We start from the raw sequence: 19,043 nt of genomic DNA on the forward strand, positions 1-19,043 counted from the left end.
TGATAATCTCAAACACAAAGATTTTTTTAAACATATTGTTGTAGGACAACATTGATTTAGAAAATAACGATGAGACGTTCTGTTGATTGACATGTATACTTGAGGATACACTATACACATGATTACTTGAGGATACACTATACACATGAGTACTTAAGGATACACTATACGCATGAGTACTTGAGGATACACTATAAACATGAGTACATGAGGATACACTATAAACATGAGTACTTGAGGATACACTATACACATGAGTACATGAGGATACACTATAAACATGAATACTTGAGGATACCAATAATGTTTTATTTTCTCTCTTTACCCCCCTCCTGTGGAATTTATTGTTATCATTCAAGTGGTGATTAGTACAGGCGGGAGGCTAAATAAAAAGAAGCTGGGGATTAAGTAAATTTTCACACAAATTGTTTTCGCATTTTATATGTAATTCACATGCTTCAATATTACTTTTCATTAAAAAACTCAATCCCCATTCCTTATGCAATGTCGTCTGAGAACCTGACAAAGTCCATGCTTAATGCACATAATCTCGTTATTCAGAGACTTGGAGATGAATGTATGTCAAGGGTTTGTTTTTTGCTACCTTTCAAATGTGGGATCATTAAAAGGGTTAGGTGGGGTAAAATAGGTGTGGACCTGTTGAAGTGGGTACTCGAGGGTACTCGAGGGTACTTGAGGGTACTTGAAGATTTTAATTATGGTGTGTCTATGTTGTGATGTATACGCTTTAGAAAATATTTTTGTCTGATCGAATTTTTTTTAACATATGTTATTTGTGCTTTTACGTATTTAGAAAGCTAAGCTTGAGGGAAAGATATCTGGTGTTGATAAAATGGATGTCGATTCTGACGTAAAGGAATACCAACCATACTCTTTTTCTGATGGTAAGTTACTATAGAATTGGATTTGATAGTTAAGATTAAGAAACTATCGATTGCATGAAATAGATTCGATTTATTAGATTTTATTTAAATGGTTTTGGAACACAGCCATTAATTCGCAGTTCATTAATTCACGACGCAAACTGCTTGAAATTTTTGAAATATCTTTTAAAACAAAGATCAAAGAATAATTTGTCTGTTAAATTCTCGGCAGAACGGCCGAATTTTGTGATTCAAGAACATTTTCTGTCGTTTCCTCATTTCAAAAAAACATTTAACATATAATGGTCGCAAGGCTTGCCAAAAGATTAAAGATGAAATGAAGCGCGCATCTTTTTAACAAGCAAACACGTTTGTATTTCCAGTCTTATTGGGCTCGTCTAAAGGTTAACATCAAATCTGTTAGTAAAATTATGTCCTTTTGTTTGCCCATGATGCAACATTGTGTCGGTCTGGCGTCATCACTTCTGCTTCAATAATGGCTTTGCCACTTTGCCAAAGATTAAGTATGTAACGAAGCGTGTCTATTTAACAACCGAACGTATTTTATATTTACAATCTTCTTGCACTTGCATCAAGGTTGACAAATTCTACTTCAGTACACATTTTGTGTAAAACCTTGATTCGTGGCGTAGAAAAGCATTAACGTGGAGCGTTGCCCTCTTTTCGATGTAAATAATCTAACCGTGTATTGTTGTTATTTCGTGGTACGCGCAATAAATCGATTATCGCAACAATTTGGACACTGTTGACTTCATTTTGGAGAAGTGTTTTGGATAAAGTGAGAAAAATCGTTATTTCCTTTTCAACACTCACTGATAGCGTTTTGACGAATGTTCCATATAAAGGCCTTTAAAATATACGAGTTGAAATCGTTGGGGAGAAGATTATTCACTTAATTGTTTGTTTTCTGAATGAAGTGCTCTCCTGGACAAAGAATTATCTGTACGTTATGGATTATTGAAACGTGAGTTTTTTTGCACTCCAAAAAGTGAAACTTCAATCGGATTACATTGCAATTATTTTGTGTTGGCACGCGTAGACTCTGAGAAAACGCTTAACAGCATTTCTGATCTCGTTTTGCGCCATGATCGAAGTATTAGTTGGCATTATTTTGATATATTTTTTATGGCGACTTCTCTTTTTCTATTGGTCACATTTCATGTCACGTGATCTGCCACCCGGTCCATTTCCGCTTCCCTTTCTGGGAAACTTAAATTTGATTGGTACGACCGTTCACATTGATTTGGCAAAGCTTGCTAAGAAATATGGTGATCTAATGACAATCTACTTCGGAAGCGAGCGTGCGCTTATCGTGAGCAGCTCGGAAATGGCTCGCGAGGTACTCGTGAGGCAATCATTTGTTTTTGGTGGACGACCGTTGAACCTACCTTACGCGGCCATTTTGTTTAGTCACGATGGTAAGAATATCGCTTTTTCGAAAGAAATTTCTCAGCGTTGGAAGAAACAACGTAAAATATTTTATGCTGCTTACAGAACGTTTGGTAATAGTCTTGAAAATAAGGCTTGTGACGTCATAAAGGATCTTATGGCTGACCTGGGAGAAAAAACGGTCACTCCAAGAACATTCCGCAAGATATATTTCATTGTGTTGCTAACATCATTTGTGCCATAACATTTGGGTTCAAATACGACAAAGATGACCCAGAATTCCATGCTCTCATGAACACTTTTAATGTTGTGCAGCAGTATGTTGCCCCTGGCAACCTCATTGATGCCATCCCGTTGCTAAGGAGATTGCCTTTGAAGAGCGTGATTAAACTTAAGTCGGCCACTAATCTTTTGGACACGATTGTTTTGCGAATATACGGGGAGCACGAAACCGCAAATCCAGTGGAAGACTACGATTTGACGCATGCGTTTCAGAAGCAATCAGATGACATCATGGATAGTTAGAGCAATGACGTCATTTTAACGAAGGAAGAAATAACTTGTATGATAAAAGATATTTTTCGCACAATCTGCGCGAAGTGCTGGTTCACTGCTCTCGAAACTTCACTCGAACGATGGGACTGTATTTTGACAATTGTATTTAACACTTGATAGGATATTTACAGTGGTTTGTGCACGATTTATGATACGGAGTTCCAAACGTTGGTTCTTTGCGACACAAATATGTTATTGAAACGTTGAGATTACGGCCAACCGTCAATCTTTAAACTTGAAACTTATTCAAACGCTATCGCCTCCTGCGATACGATTTCCAACTTATCACTTTTGTACGTCTAACAACGTCTGTTTTTCCGAACTCCCGAACCAACGCTTGCAAGCTCTTATTTATATTATAATTATTAGGATATAATTTTTGGGCGTTTGCATGACTTGCACTACGCCATTCCGTTTATAGAGTACTGTCATTACCTACATCCTACCGCAATGCCACATTGGGTAGAAAAAGTGTTCCTAAGTATTTTGAATTTACGTACAGGATTTCCACTGAAACCACAGTTTAGTAACTATATACGTATTTGTCTAGTAATATATGACTTAACATTTTACAGTTTATATCATACGGTATATTCACACTCTACATAACATAACATGACAATTTACAACACACTCCCCACCTTGATTAGTCCCACTAATCAAGCATATTCTGTGTCTTCCAGACAGAATCAAGAGCAGCAGCTCTTTTGGGTCTACCCGTATTTTCTACCTTCCTTCCTTTCAGTCCTTTTTCTCTCTCTTCTCGCTCATTCTCGCCTTCGTCGTGCTTCAACTCGGTAGGAAAGAGTTTTTGGACGGGGCGATTAAGGTGAACGACTTTACCGTTCCTAAATAACCGAACCTTAGCGCCTCTAACCACACCATCTTTCCCTACAAACAACTCTTCTATTACACCTGTTTTCCAATTTCCCCTTTTCACATTATCCTCATAAACAGTTACGACATCTCCCCTTTGCACTACCCTATTAGTATTGTCTTTGTCCTGCTTATGAAACTCTCTTAAATCAACCAAATACTCTTTACGCCACCTATTCCAGAAATGCATTTTTTTCTTACTCAAATACTGATACCGTTTTTACAGTAACCCGTCAGACTCCTCTTCACTAGACCCTTCGTCTGGCATGGACAACAATCTTCTTCCTGTCACCAAATGCGACGGAGTTAGTGGTTCACTACCCACCTCGTCGTACGTGTAAGTCAATGGCCTAGAATTTAATGTTGCCTCAACTTCTACCAATACTGTCAGTAGTTCGTCAAATGTCAACCTAGCATTTCCTAATACCTTCTTCAAGCACCTCTTCACTGACCTAACCATCCTTTCAAAAAATCCACCCCACCAGGGAGCTCTTTCTAGATTGAATTTCCACTCTATCCTATTGTTTCCCAAATACCCTTGCATTCTTTCATTTTTATAGAGGTTTTCTAAAGTCTTGACTGTTGCTTTGAACGTTTTTGCATTGTCTGACACCATTAATGATGGGGTCCCCCTTCTAGCTGCAAATCGTCTTAGGCATCTCACAAATTCATCCGCAGACAAATCTTTTACTAAGTCTAAATGTAAGGCCCTAGTTACACAACATGAAAATAATGCGATATAAACCTTATCTGTGCCCCCCGGTGCATTCTTCACATATAATGGTCCTGCAAAATCTACCCTGTTTTCGAAAATGGTTCTGATTGCTCTACTCTAAATGCTGGAAGGTTTGCTTCGCTAGGTCTATTGTATGATTTACCCTCTAATTTCTTGCACACGATACATTTGTTGAGAATCGATTTTACCCTTTGTCTTCCTTGGGAATCCAAAATCTAGACCTTATCTCAGCCAAAGTAGCCCTTACCCCACTATGATGTACCTTCCTGTGGCTGTGCTCAACTATTAATTCTGTCAATCGACCTTCCTTTGGTAGTAAAGTAGGAAATTTTGTTTCCTCTTCCAAATCTGACTCTGCTAGCCTACCCTGACATTTTAACAACCCATCCTTTTCTACTACGTTGAGCTGTACCTCTAACTGCTTAAACTTATCTTCCTTCTTTAACCTGTCCTGTGAAGCCTTTATCCAAAGTCTTTCTGCTTTCTGTCCTGACTCTTGACTCCCTAACTCCCTGAAAGTCAAATCCTCATGCCTGACAAACCGTGCAACCCATGCCGTTACACGAAATAACCTTTCCACCCTACTGTATCTATCTATACAGATAATCTGGTCTATACCAAATTTCTCACTAGCGTCTACTACTAACACAGCCACCTTTCTTTCTTCTTGAACACTCTCCTCGGTCTTACTCACTACAGACTGAGGCCATTCCTGCTCTAGACTGCTCAACCAATTTGGTCCATTCCACCAAATTGAATCCTCTTCTAACTTTGACGCAAACACCCCGCGACTACCTAAGTCTGCAGGATTTTCTACCCCTGGACAATGCCCCCAGCTTTCCTTACTCGTCAATGATAGTATCTCATTCACTCTATGTCTCACAAACTGCTTCCATTCACCTCTATTCTGAATCCAATACAAAGCAGTGATGCTATCTAACCAATATCTTGACTTCAATTTTCCTACCTGCCCTTCTAAAGCTTTCCCTACTGACTCTACCAATTTAGCTAACATAAGCGCAGACATAAGCTCTAAACGTGGAATCGTCAGTTTCTTAAGTGGTGCAACTCTAGTTTTCGCTGCCAATAATTTTACATGAACGGTAGAGCTTGTGCGACAAACAAAATACACTACTGCGCAATAAGCCTTCTCACTTGCGTCGCCAAATCCATGGAGTTCGCACGACTCGACCCTTTCGATTACCTTACTGTAAACGCATCTATTAATTTTAATTCTTTGAACCCTAACTAAATCCTCAATCCACTCTAAGTATATCTTTGCGTGCTTACCCTCTATTTTGTCATCCCAATCAACCTTATCAACACACAATTGTTGAAACAAAATCTTCATCAAAATAATAACGGCACTAATTAAACCCAACGGATCAAATATCTTTGCTAATGCGCTTAGCAGGCTTCTCTTTGTTAGTTTCGTCTTATCACCTAAGTCTTCTACAAACTTTCGTAAATCAAACGTAAACAGATCATTGTCACAATCCCAGCCTATACCTAAAACTTTGCGCAGTCATTGTTATTTAGAGCCCCCAAACTCCACTGTGTGAATGTCTCGTCGTCTGAATCTGTAGTCGTCGTCACTTTGTTTCCGCATTCACGTTGCTCTATAAGCGCTCGCACGTTTCCATCATTCGTAAGCCATTTTCTTAACTTAAACCCGCCTTGGGACATCCTAAATTTTGCTTTCTCGTACAACTCGATTGTTTCCTGTGCGCTCTTGCCCCCCGAAACTAGATCATCCACGTAAAACCCCTCATTCAATTTCTGAGCAAGCACTGGATCTGATTCTGCAAATTGCGCAATGTGATGTCTAAGCGTAGCGTTAAGCAGGAAGGGCGATGCATTTAGTCCAAACACTACTCTACAAAACCTATACACTACAACCTCTAAATTACCATTAGTCGCATCTCTCACCCACAAAAATCTCAAATAGTTCCTGTCTGCTTCGTCTACTTCTACGTTCAAAAAGGCTTTCTCAATGTCTCCTACCAAGGCCACTCTGCTCTCCCTAAATCTAATTAATATGTCAAACAACAACGGCGTTAGTGGTGGTCCCATGAAGACAGTCATTCAAAGAAGTCCCTCTCTTACCCTCTTTGACGATGCGTCATAAACAATTCTCAATTTGGTTGTTTTGGCCTCTTTACGTATTACGGCTTGATGGGGAAGGTAATGAACATTTACCCCAGGTTCAGACTCATCTACCCTTTCTATAACACCCGTTTCTAGCTGTTCCTTTATAATTTTATCATATTCTTTCAACAATGATGGCTCACTTGACAACCTCTTTATCTGCCCTTTCATGCGTGCTAAACTATTTGAATAATTTGACGGTAAGTGCTCATGACCCTGTTTCCATGGCAATTTTACTACATATTTTGACCCATTGAACTCTATTTTGTCAAGCAATGCTTCATGCACGTCATTAGTCTCTCTTACTCCAAGCGTTTCTAAATCCCACAATTTACTCACATCCCCATTAATGCTGTCTGCGTTTTGTGTTGCAATCTGTGAAACTAAATTAACGTGTGCGTTTTTCAAGTTCGAGCTCCCTTTCAGTGGACCGCTTATTACCCAACCTAAACAAGTATTGATGGCAACGGGTTCGTCATCCTTGCCCCTAATTATCTCACCTTGTTGAAATGCCCAAAGGTTATCCGCACCTATCAAAACATCAACATCTAACGTGTCCTGCTTCAAATTAACGTCTGACAACCACAAATCCTTCAAATGCGAATACTTGTTCTTATCTACCTCAAGATGCTCATTTTGATCGCAAATATGAGGAACTACTAAAGCCTCTACGCGTATTTTACGACCTCCTCGAACTGCCGATACCTCGCACTGAACAACCTCTGTCATTCTACCTTTGTTACTTCCACCACCGAATGTATTAACTTCCAACCATTCTCGCCTAGCAACGTTAAGCTTGGCACACCTCTTCGCGTCACACGTCACAAAGGATTTCTGACTTCCCGAGTCGAAAAGCACTCGCACTCTTGTCTTACCCTTTCCTATAAGTACTCCTGCGCAGTTTGAAGAGCCACTCTACTTCTAGTACTAACATGGACATTAGCTACACTAACCTGTCCACTTTCTTCCCGACTATTTCTTTCATCCTTCTGGTTATTATTACTCTTATCACATATGGAAACATGATGACCCTCCCCACATACACTACATTTAATACGTGCACGACAATCTTTAGCTAAATGTCCCTTATTTAAACAAATGAAACATCGTTTGAACTTACGAAGAAGTTGCATCCGTTCTTGCCGCCCTGTTACCTTGGTACATTCTTCATGCTTGTGCTCTCCACAACAGAAAGCACAAAACAATCGGTTGTTGCGGCTGGCAAACAACCCGCTAGCTGTTCCCGGTTCCCGTCGTCTTCTTCGTTGATCTTCTTCTTTCTCTCCGACCGCTAATTTGTGGCATTCCCGCAGCTCCACTTCGGCTTGTAATGCGTCGACAAATCTTTCATGCCCCACTCTAAGTAGTCTCTTCCCCTGGTAATCGTCAGTTTGAATGAGTCCGGCATTTTTGTTAGAAGATTGGGCACGACTATCTCGCAGTACGTTTCCTCCTTTACACCGAGCGCCTCGAGTCCTCGATAATTCGTTTCCACGGCGTCAAAGAACTTGCGCAGCCTCATCGTGTCACTCTCGTTGTACACGGGTTTTAAGTTCATCAAATCATTTACGTGTGCCCTTTGCACCATCACTTTGCTCCCGTATCTCCGTTCTAACACCTTCAGTGCTTCTGCATAGTTAATCGAAGTCAGAGCAAATCCCGAAATTGCTGACTTGGCCGGCTCCTCCACCAGTCCCCTCAGATAGGTGAATTTGTCGACCTCAGACAGTCCGTCATTGTTGTGAATGGAACTTTCGAAAGAGTCCCAGAATTCACGCCAATCTTGTATCTTGCCCGAGAACTTTTTCACCTCTAGTTTAGGCAGCTTCACTCTACAGCGTGCCCCACTGGATACTGTACTTGTCGATGTGTTGGCGAGTTCCTCGTTTCGTTTGTTCGTCTCTATTGTGCTCAGCGCTTCGTTAATTTCGGCCAACGCACCCAGAACTTCGCAGCCGTATTCCGATGAGCTGTCGATATCTGCCTCAATATCTTCATCCTTTTCCAACAAGCTCTGAATCTCATCGTCTAACTTCGAAATTGTATCCAATTTCTGTACGAGTACAAGCCGCATTTGTTCCAATTCGACTTTCCTTAGTGGCGCATTATCGTTTACCATACTCTCACCTTGTTCACAACTTTTGTGGCGTACGATTTATGCCCTCCTCGACTGTCGCTTTCTTGTCAGCTCTGACATCGTGAACAACCCTTTTTATCCTATCTATGTGTTCTCGAATTCTGCTACTCTATCCGGCTCGAAGGACCACGCTTCAATCTGCGCGAAGTGCTGGTTCACTGCTCTCGAAACTTCACTCGAACGATGGGACTGTATTTTGACAATTGTATTTAACACTTGATAGGATATTTACAGTGGTTTGTGCACGATTTATGATACGGAGTTCCAAACGTTGGTTCTTTGCGACACAAATATGTTATTGAAACGTTGAGATTACGGCCAACCGTCAATCTTTAAACTTGAAACTTATTCAAACGCTATCGCCTCCTGCGATACGATTTCCAACTTATCACTTTTGTACGTCTAACAACGTCTGTTTTCCGAACTCCCGAACCAACGCTTGCAAGCTCTTATTTATATTATAATTATTAGGATATAATTTTTGGGCGTTTGCATGACTTGCACTACGCCATTCCGTTTATAGAGTACTGTCATTACACATCCTACCGCAATGCCACATTGGGTAGAAAAGTGTTCCTAAGTATTTTGAATTTACGTACAGGATTTCCACTGAAACCACAGTTTAGTAACTATATACGTATTTGTCTAGTAATATATGACTTAACATTTTACAGTTTATATCATACGGTATATTCACACTCTACATAACATAACATGACAATTTACAACAATATTTTTCTAGCGGGAATTGAAACCTCGACGTCAGTGATCACGTGGGGGCTGTATCTCTTGGCTTTTCATTCAGATATACAAGATCAGATTTACGAAGAGATGATGCAAGTTCTAGGCCCCGATTCTCCCCCGACATTTTCCGACCGTCATCGACTACCTTTCTTCTGGGCAAGCATCACAGAAACGTTAAGATATGGGTCTATTGTACCTTTACTTCTACCCCATAGGGCAACATCCGATGCAAAAATTAACGGTTTTCACATTCCTAAAGACACGACTGTAATCGTAAATGCCTTTGCTATTCATAATGACGCAAGAACTTGGCATGACCCGCATGTCTTTAGGCCAGCCCGATTTTGAATAGCTGTGGAAATTATTCGACACCACCGCCTTCTCGACGCTTCCATTCTCGGCAGGCAGTCGCGTTTGTGTCGGAGAGACTCTCGCGAAGATGGTTGTGTTCGATGTCATTGCCCGGATGTTATATAGTTACCGTATGACATTGGTAAACATGAAGTATCAGAGAGGAAGCTGACATGACTAATACAGCTTCTATTCTAAGCCGAAACATTTGCAAATAGCTCTTGAAAACGTTGTGTCTAAGCATGAAGTATCAGAGAGTGGAAGCTGACATGACGAATACAGCTTCTATTCTTAAGCCGAAACATTTGCAAATAGCTCTTGAAAACGTTGTGTCTAAACATGAAGTATCAGAGAGTGGAAGCTGACATGACGAATACAGCTTCTATTCTTAAGCCGAAACATTTGCAAATAGCTCTTGAAAACGTTGTGTCTAAACATGAAGTATCAGAGAGTGGAAGCTGACATGACGAATACAGCTTCTATTCTTAAGCCGAAACATTTGCAAATAGCTCTTGAAAAACGTTGTGTCTAAACATGAAGTATCAGAGAGTGGAAGCTGACATGACGAATACAGCTTCTATTCTTAAGCCGAAACATTTGCAAATAGCTCTTGAAAACGTTGTGTCTAAACATGAAGTATCAGAGAGTGGAAGCTGACATGACGAATACAGCTTCTATTCTTAAGCCGAAACATTTGCAAATGGCTCTTGAAAAACGTTGTGTCTAAACATGAAGTATCAGAGAGTGGAAGCTGACATGACGAATACAGCTTCTATTCTTAAGCCGAAACATTTGCAAATAGCTCTTGAAAAACGTTGTGTCGTAAAAACTGACGCAGTTGATGAAACGACAAAATGTCACTTTTAGTTTTTTACTCTTGGTTTAATGACCAGTAGATTCATACGTTAAAATCTTTCGTACTTAATTTTGTATATTATCTTGATGTAATCTTTTTCTGATATATTTAAAATAATAGTATTGTTCTTTAAATGCATAAATTTCTTTCGAATTACAAAAATTATAAGCAGTGTTCAATTTGTCTTCTGTCACCGTGCATCAAGTACATTACCCCTTCTTATCCTTGCATGTAGTAGATTACCCTCCTTATCCATGCATGAATTTCATTACCCATTTCATCCATGCGTGTAGTAGATTATCCTCCTCGTCCATGCATGAATTACATTACCTATGCTATTCATGTATGAAGTACCGGATCCCTAGTTATCCATGCACGAACCTTTCTAATCCTTGTTTGATTTTCAGACACTGGCTCTAATAACAGTGGTTTTTACCAGTTGCAAGCTGTTCTGACTCATCAAGGACGATCATCGTCATCTGGTCATTATGTGGCATGGATCAAAGGGAGTAACAGTGAGTAAAGGTTATTATATTGCATGGATCAAAGGGTGTAATAGGGAGTAAAGTCTTATATCATTGGATTATAATTTCTTTCTTCAACCCCATCTGACCTTAGGTACTAAACATATTGCATCGGGGTGATAAACGCCTCGATTCAAACGCTTAAACACAAAAGATTCGCTAGCTTCGCTTTTTGTTTTTATATTGTCAACATATGTCTCGTTGCTGCGAGCTTTTTTTTTAAAGGTCAAGACCAACGTTACGTCAATTTCCTGTGCGTTTTATTTTTCTAAACAAGCCCGTTGCAAAACATTTCAATCCATTCGAGATCTTTATAACAAGTGAAAGAACAACAGCCATTAATATAATAAACATGGGTGAAAGTATTATTATATCTCGTATTGCATCCAACGCGAGGAGTTTCTCCGCATTATAAGAACCGTTACCTTCTTCATGATAAAGAGTCTTGACCAAGGTAATCCCGCATAAAATAACGTGTATAGCTAAAAAGATTGACTCCACGATATTATCGCGTTTGGTCTGAAAGGGGAACACCAGCATGTGACATATCAAAATCGCCACGCAGATCGTTAAAGCGACCAGCATTCGTAATTTAACATCGTAGATAAAAGTCAGCACGACAATTAGAACCAGTCTACGAAAGATGAGAAATCCTTCCCACGGTATGCGCGAAGTTGTGGAACATTCATCGGCTTTATAAAGTCTGAATGGACCCTGTAAGACATGAAGTATCCTGTTCGTACTCTTTGCGGTATGACATTCGATGTTTGTTTCTTCATTGTTCGTGTTTATCTCACATATATCCTGCATCGTATGGTCGTTGTTATGTTGTCCCATTCTCGTAAAACCGCGTATCCTTGTGAATAGATACAGCCAATAGCAACAGAAGGGTAGAGGGAAGAGGCAAGCCATACAGAAGTGCTTGACGGTGATCTTTTCAAGTCGTAGAAGGTGCGATCCGAGAACAGGAACAAGACAAAACGGCAGTATGGATGTTATGAAATATGCCAGGAAAATATATTGATATAGCTGATAACATTTAACGTTGCCGTTAATGTGGAGAACTTGCTCATCATCCAATGGAACACAATGCAGCAAGGATAAACAGAGTTGAGTGGATGATGCGTACATAAGGAGGGAGATGAGCGTATATGCTGAAGCAATGCGCGCCTCGAAACTTTGGTCTTTTCCGTCGTCTCTTGCATCAGTCTCGATGGAAAACGGGATGTCTCGTGACGTGTAAGATTTAAAGCGTTTACAGACGAAATTCTTTAAAATTGTTGCCGTGAACAGCACGGCAAGAAATGTGAGAAGGACGTAGCCCAGCGAGTGAAGGATTGTTTGTTTTGTGACGTCATTAAGGTCACGAATTGGACATTCCAGGAATGGAATACTCATGATGATGAAGTTGAAAATTTCTCCGATCTTATTACGTACTTCCGTCATGGCTGTTTGACGGGATTCAAAATTAGTTGGACTCACCAAGAAACGGCTGATTTGGTAATAGTAGAATACGATCTTCAACAATCCGCTGTTGGTTTCTTTGGAGGAAGTGAAAAAAATTCGCTTGACAAATCGAATTATTTCTTTATGGTAGAGAAAAAACACTAAATAAACGATACAGTAGCCGAGGCCAAAGAGAATAGCATCATAATGACCGCAGTTAGCGTTTGGAATGCATGCTGCAGAAAACAACGATACCGACATGCCATGCGGGCATTCCCCGCAAATTTTACCTTGTCTCTTTCCATGGCAACTACTGTATGTGACGCAGTCATTGCCTTGGCAACAGTAACCGTGTGGGCATCGTATGAAGCGGACTGATTGGTTGACTTTATATCCCCAGTAGTTTGGCTTTGCTGTCAGGCGACCATTGTAACATTGACCGCCATTCGCGCAGTCCTGACAATTGATACTGTTGGTGATATTGTTATGAAGTATCACACGACTTACCGAATAAGTATTCCGCTGACATGGTTTACATTTTACCACGAACTCGTTGCATTCAACGTATGCCTTATTTTTGCCCTCGTAGCAAAACATCCTTTTGGACATCACATATCCGTAGGGACAAAGGATCTTGAGGTTGTCCTTAAGACGGAAACGACGTACATTATCGGGCTTCGTGAAAATGTACGCGATGACGTTTAGTTCACGTTGGGTCGCGGTGATATTAAACGTGTTGTTTTTTTGAAACAGCACGAAGTTCTGTTTTTGTGAGAAGATTAGCGTCGAGGACGATGCAGGATTCGAGTTCTCGAAATAACAGTCTCTGAATATAACGGCAACACTGTATGAAGCGACGCCAATGACAGCATCGTTGGGCTCATTTCCGCCATAGTTATCGATAAACGTGCATTTTGTGAACAGAAATTTTCCAGGATTTAAATGGAGATTGTTAAAACGACTTGAGCGATATTTATGCGTGTTTATGAAAGTGTTGTTGACGAAACGTACAGCTTTGCCTCGAAGGCCACCACGCGAACGATCAAAAACGTACAAAACGGATGATGTGTTTTCAAATAACGAATTAGAAACAACAACATCAAAGATATCTACTTTTTTTTGCAGCGGCTCAAGTCGAAGTATTGTTCCTGTGCAACGGTTGTCTTTTAGTGTTAGGTTATTTAGATGAATAAGCGTTTGTTTTCGTTTCTTTGCGAACTTGTTCCCCTTGATATAAAGCGTATTTCCTGTTTTAGTTCCAGTGCATATTCCAAAATGATCTGTGAATTTGCTGCTTACAATTGTGACATTACTATAGACTGCCATTGGCAATATTTGTAGAAGCGATCCGCACATTTTCTTTTGCTCGCCATGAAAATGACAGTTTGACACGAAAACGGTCGTATGTTGAACGTAGAGTGTCTTTTTTTCCATAATTGTTCGAAGAGAGACAGGACTGGCGCGAAACGTACTGTCGACAAGATGTGCTGTTAGATTTAGACAACTCATTGATGCCGATGGGAACGTACGACCATAAAAAGTACTCTTGAGGATCGTGATGGAACAATCGTGAGCTGATTTTGCTGCGATTGCTGCATTGGAAACTCGGAAAACGCAGTTCCTGATGTAAAGTGCGAATCTTGATCGTTTATCGCAGCTAATGACCGAGTTTGAAGATATCAGAATCATATTCGTCGTGTTTATGGTGATCTTTTCGTTCAGTGATGATATTTTGAATAATTGAGCTCCTCTTTTGCATTCAATTGTCGGTTTGCCTTTGTGACCTATGAACGTTAGGGACTTGTTAAGATATGTAACTGTTCTTGAATCTTGGCATTCGTCATATGGCTTGTGCGCATATTCAATGAGAATCTCCTCACCAGGCCTTGCAATCGTAATGGCGTGTCTGATCGTTCGACAAGGACGATTTTTATAACCACACAATGGAAAATCTGCGCCATTTTGACTGACGAACAACGATTTTGAAAGTACACTTTGACAAACTAAAGAAGGAAATTCGATTATAAACGCTCTATCTCTTCATTTGTTCTTGTAAGAACTCTTTAGGAAATTGCTAAATGAAATTTGACAGTCTATTTTTACTTATTCGAAAAAACTTTGTTTTGTAAGCAGGTGGCTCCTTTTAGGGGGGTGGTTCCATTAAGGGGGAATTCTTTTAAGGGGCGGTTACTATTTGTGCGCGGGGGCTTGAGGGCGGTTACTTTCGAGAATGAGCGCCAGTTTTAATTCACTGGGATGATTACGTTGTGGTCAAGGCAAAAGAAACTGCTTAGTTAAGGTTCATGTATTTTAGCTACGAAGTAGTTGTTTTATTACTGAGTCTAATGAAATATGTTTAAGTTAGTCACGGTTGAAGCATCGAGCGCCGTTTTGTGAAAGTTGATATGATTTAAGTTGAAACCAAGTATTTGTTTGCGTAGAGACAAGTCTCATGCAAACACGAGTTACGTATTAAAAAATCATTGAATAAAGAATCTAAAATGTCCGTTTGCTGTTTTTGCATCAACTGTGGCGTCATCGCCATCATTTCAAATCACAGTAACTTCAAGACAAAAGGACTTCACGACAAGTTGAGTGAATTTCTACCAAAAAGTGTTCACTTGTTCGTGATGATTTAAATTCCAACAACTTACCCAGATCGAATACGCTGAAGCAGAACATGACAGAAAACCTCCAACTCAAAGCCATTTTTGCGAAAAACTTTTCAAACGAAGAGAATGATGAAGTAAAAACGTGGAAACGATGGACGTGGAATGAAGTGGGAATCCTTGCAATGGTCTTATGTTAAATAAATCTGTGTGGGCAGCAAACGTCCGTTTAATATCATTAATCATGTCTTGAAATGACAGGTGTTAGTTTACACGTGGTAGGTGGGGCGAACGCTTCTACTTCCTCCTTTAGTTTCTCTTTTTTTTTCAATCGTATTTTTGTCCGACTTTTGAGTATGAAAACATGCGCTTAAGTTGTGTAATCAATGTCTGTAACTAATTTTGCAGGGGATGCAATGCACTTTTATGTTCTGTTTTTACATTTTAGACTCTTGAGAATGACTGTTGTTTTTGGTGTTGACTGACGTTTCGACAACCTTAGATGAAGATGACTCCCGCTAAGGTTGTCGAAACTTTAGTCATCATTCAACAACAAGAGTCTTTCTCGGGGCTCTATCTACATCCACAAACATGTAGCTATACTCCCGGGCTCAAACCATTTACTTTAAATTTTAGACTCTTGGATTAAGTGCGACGACGATAAAATAACACACATCACTGAGGAAGATGTTTTGAAATTATCCGGGGGAGGTAAGATCATCCTCTGCCTAAGTTTTAATGGTGATTATCATTGTGTTAGGTATCTGCTGCTGAAGTTTTAGTTGAATTTAGAGGAAGGGTTCTTTGAAAATTTTATCAATGCTTTTTATGATCATGTTTTGCTCCTTTTGTGTTTGGGTTAGAGCCTCTCAATGATATTGCAATTTTTATATATATTGCAATCAATATCGTATCACAATGTCTAAACATTCTTTCAAATATAATGTTACCTTTCTTCATGCCGGCTAAAACTTTTCAGCTTGGAAAAGACTTATTTTGCGTGGGTTTCATCGTCAATTGAGACGTTGAAACGAAAGCGAAACAAAATCTCGAGCATGTGCAACCCTCGACCTTCGGTCTCGGGCTTGCACTGATCTTCTCTCGAGTTCTCCCAAAGGTCTCCTCGGTTTTCATAAGCCTGTGCAAACACAGTAAAAATCTTTTATTTCTTAAATAATTTTAATTTAGTCTATTTTAATACATCATTTGCTCATCATTGGAGCACATTGAACATTCCATTACACGCTTTGACTTATCAATAGTCATTTAGAAAATTCATTAGCGCGAAGGAATAATCAAGAGCACTAGCCGAAAATCAATGTTTATTTATTTATGCCGCATAGCATAACAATAGGGAATATTCAAGTTTCATTAACGTGCATTCCATAGAATCAAATAAACATGTATATACTTTGCACAAAAGACGTCTTTCCCAACAGAAATAGCCTATCGCAGATAGTCTTCTACAATTGCAACACCCCACTTCTATCTCATAGAAAATAGCTTTGATTTTATTTGAATGTCTGCTTTATTTTAATGATCCTTGGTTAAGGCTGTTTCTCCTTTAGGTGACTGGCATTGTGCATATGTGTTGCTATACGGGCCGAGAAGACTAGAAATCATTAAAGAATCTTCGTGATCACGTGATCTTAAGAAGAAGTGGATTTTGTACCTTTAAAGAATGCGGTATTGTGCCGATATGTCTATGGGTTGATATCATCTTAAAATCTCCTGTTGAGTAATTTGTTTCAAATCAACACTGCAGTATTTTCTTCAGTGTCATCGAGACAGTTAAGTTTATACGCTAGCCAATTGACAATTGTCAAAAAAAGATTTGTACTTTAAAGATTTGATTATTTGTACATGGAGAAATTGCGTTTTCGATTTTTTACAATTCATTTCGATGAAGGCATGCAAATTGTAACTTTTTTTTAAATGGCGAACGACAAAGTTTTGCTTTTACTTTTGCTTTTCTTGTCTTTAAAAACAGGTAAGCAATTTTTTTTTATCATTTAGTGTTTACAAATGTTGTATGTTTAAAGTTTTCATTCGTTGTTACTCTCAACCACAAAGATTTTGTAAACATATTGTTGTAGGACAACATTGATTTAGAAAATAACGATGAGACGTTCTGTTGATTGACATGTATACTTTAGGGTACACTATACACATGAGTACTTGACCGTACACTATACACATGAGTACTTGACCGTACACTATACACGTGAGTACTTGACTATACACTATACACATGAGTACTTGAGGTTACATTATACACATGAGTACTTGCCAATGTCAAGTACTGAATTTTGTGTACCTCTTCTATTCAACGTATTGTAGGACACATTTGTATGACGTTAGAAAAAGTTTTGAGCGAAGAATTTAAGGAATAAATGTGTTACTTTTGTGTTCTCAACTTACATCTGTCTTTTGTTAAGCATCATGACTTACCTCTATCATCAAGACTTACATCTGTCATCGTTGTGTCACTGTATTTTACGCTAACTTGGAGAATTTCACAATTATTCATTTACAAATATATCAAAACATAAACTATTGCTACTCTTGGATAATGAATAATTCAGACAGGGTTGCTGCGAATACTGGGGATTAAATTAATTTTATTCTTGCTAGTTCATTTCGTGCTTCAAAAAATGTAAAATCAGGCGTATTCCTCAAATACTTCTTGTGCTCTCTCTTTCTCTTTTTTCAGACAACAATTTTTAATTTTTGCGACTTTTTGTGAATGGAGATCAATATGGGATTGCATCAAATCAAACCAGTTCTAACGTTGTAATGAATTTCAACAAAATCCCTTTTCTATTTAAGGTCATGTTTGTGAGAATTCTCTATTAAAAAACGCAGAAAAATTCCCAGATTCTTGGTTTACTGCCTTCCCAAAGAGTCGTAGTGCTTCTAAAGCAAGAATATCCAGTGGTAGTTCATGGTGTGCTCCTGCTGCAGATGGCAATTATTATTTTCAACTGATCGCAATCTTTGGAGACAGTTCAAGTTCAAGCTTTGTAACTAAATATCACTTGCAGACAAACATTGATGGTGTGAACTGGAAATCTGAAAAATCCTAGAAGGTAACAGTAGACTTATCGAATTTGTATATTATAAATTTAAAGGGAAATTTAAAAAAGGAATGAAGTTATAAACTAAGTAAACTTTTAAATTGCTATTTATATACAAACTTGTGTGCAGATGTTGATTCAGTGGTGTAGCCGGCACGCAAAATTGCTGGTTCTATGTAAATTTCAGATCATTATCATTATTCATTTCTTTAGAGATCTATTGTTTTACAGTTAGTGAGCTCTGAGAAATTTACATATAGCACGACCAAATTTGTGGGCTAGCTACGTCACTGTGTTGATTGTCTTGGTTACTCCTGCACTACGAAGGACTCTTGCATTTGATTATAAAGTTTAAATTGTAGCTATGTGCATGATTTGAAGAGATACATAGACAATGCATAAACTACTCTCCTCTGGACAGCGTTAAACAAACCTTTCTTTTCTCTAACCTTGCTCTGCAAATACACGAAAATCTTTTTTTTTTGTTTTATTCCAGATTTATCTAGGAAACAAAAATGGTTACAATGATGCGGCTATAGAAAAGTTTTCTGGTGGCCTTAAATCAAAAGCTTTGCGAATCTTTCCATCGAAATTTGTTGGTGCACCGTGTTTACGAATTGAAATTTGAGGTGGATGTAAGAGGTGGAAAAAATTTACCAGGTTTACTTTGCACTGTAAGCACTTATTTAA

The 19,043-nt window shown here is 39.0% G+C and overlaps 3 protein-coding genes across 4 annotated transcripts in view; all 3 read left to right on the forward strand.

Annotated features, from left to right (window-relative positions):
* LOC124452269 overlaps positions 1-19,043 on the forward strand; it is a 99,725-nt gene that overhangs the window by 55,436 nt on the left and 25,246 nt on the right. The window lies entirely within an intron of this gene.
* Positions 1-19,043, forward strand: part of LOC124451619 (receptor-type tyrosine-protein phosphatase U-like) — a 69,499-nt gene that overhangs the window by 48,551 nt on the left and 1,905 nt on the right. The gene's annotated exons all lie outside the window — the stretch shown is intronic.
* Positions 167-17,148, forward strand: LOC124451635 (ubiquitin carboxyl-terminal hydrolase 14-like). Its single transcript, XM_047002259.1, has 4 exons — positions 167-905; positions 11,105-11,212; positions 15,913-15,987; positions 16,845-17,148. Exons 1-4 carry the CDS (start codon positions 854-856, stop codon positions 16,913-16,915), a joined length of 306 nt encoding a protein of 101 aa, XP_046858215.1. The 5' UTR covers positions 167-853; the 3' UTR covers positions 16,916-17,148.

Source organism: Xenia sp. Carnegie-2017, unplaced genomic scaffold (genome assembly GCF_021976095.1).
Source record: "Xenia sp. Carnegie-2017 unplaced genomic scaffold, XeniaSp_v1 HiC_scaffold_24, whole genome shotgun sequence".
NCBI classification, from domain to species: Eukaryota; Metazoa; Cnidaria; class Anthozoa; order Malacalcyonacea; family Xeniidae; genus Xenia; species Xenia sp. Carnegie-2017.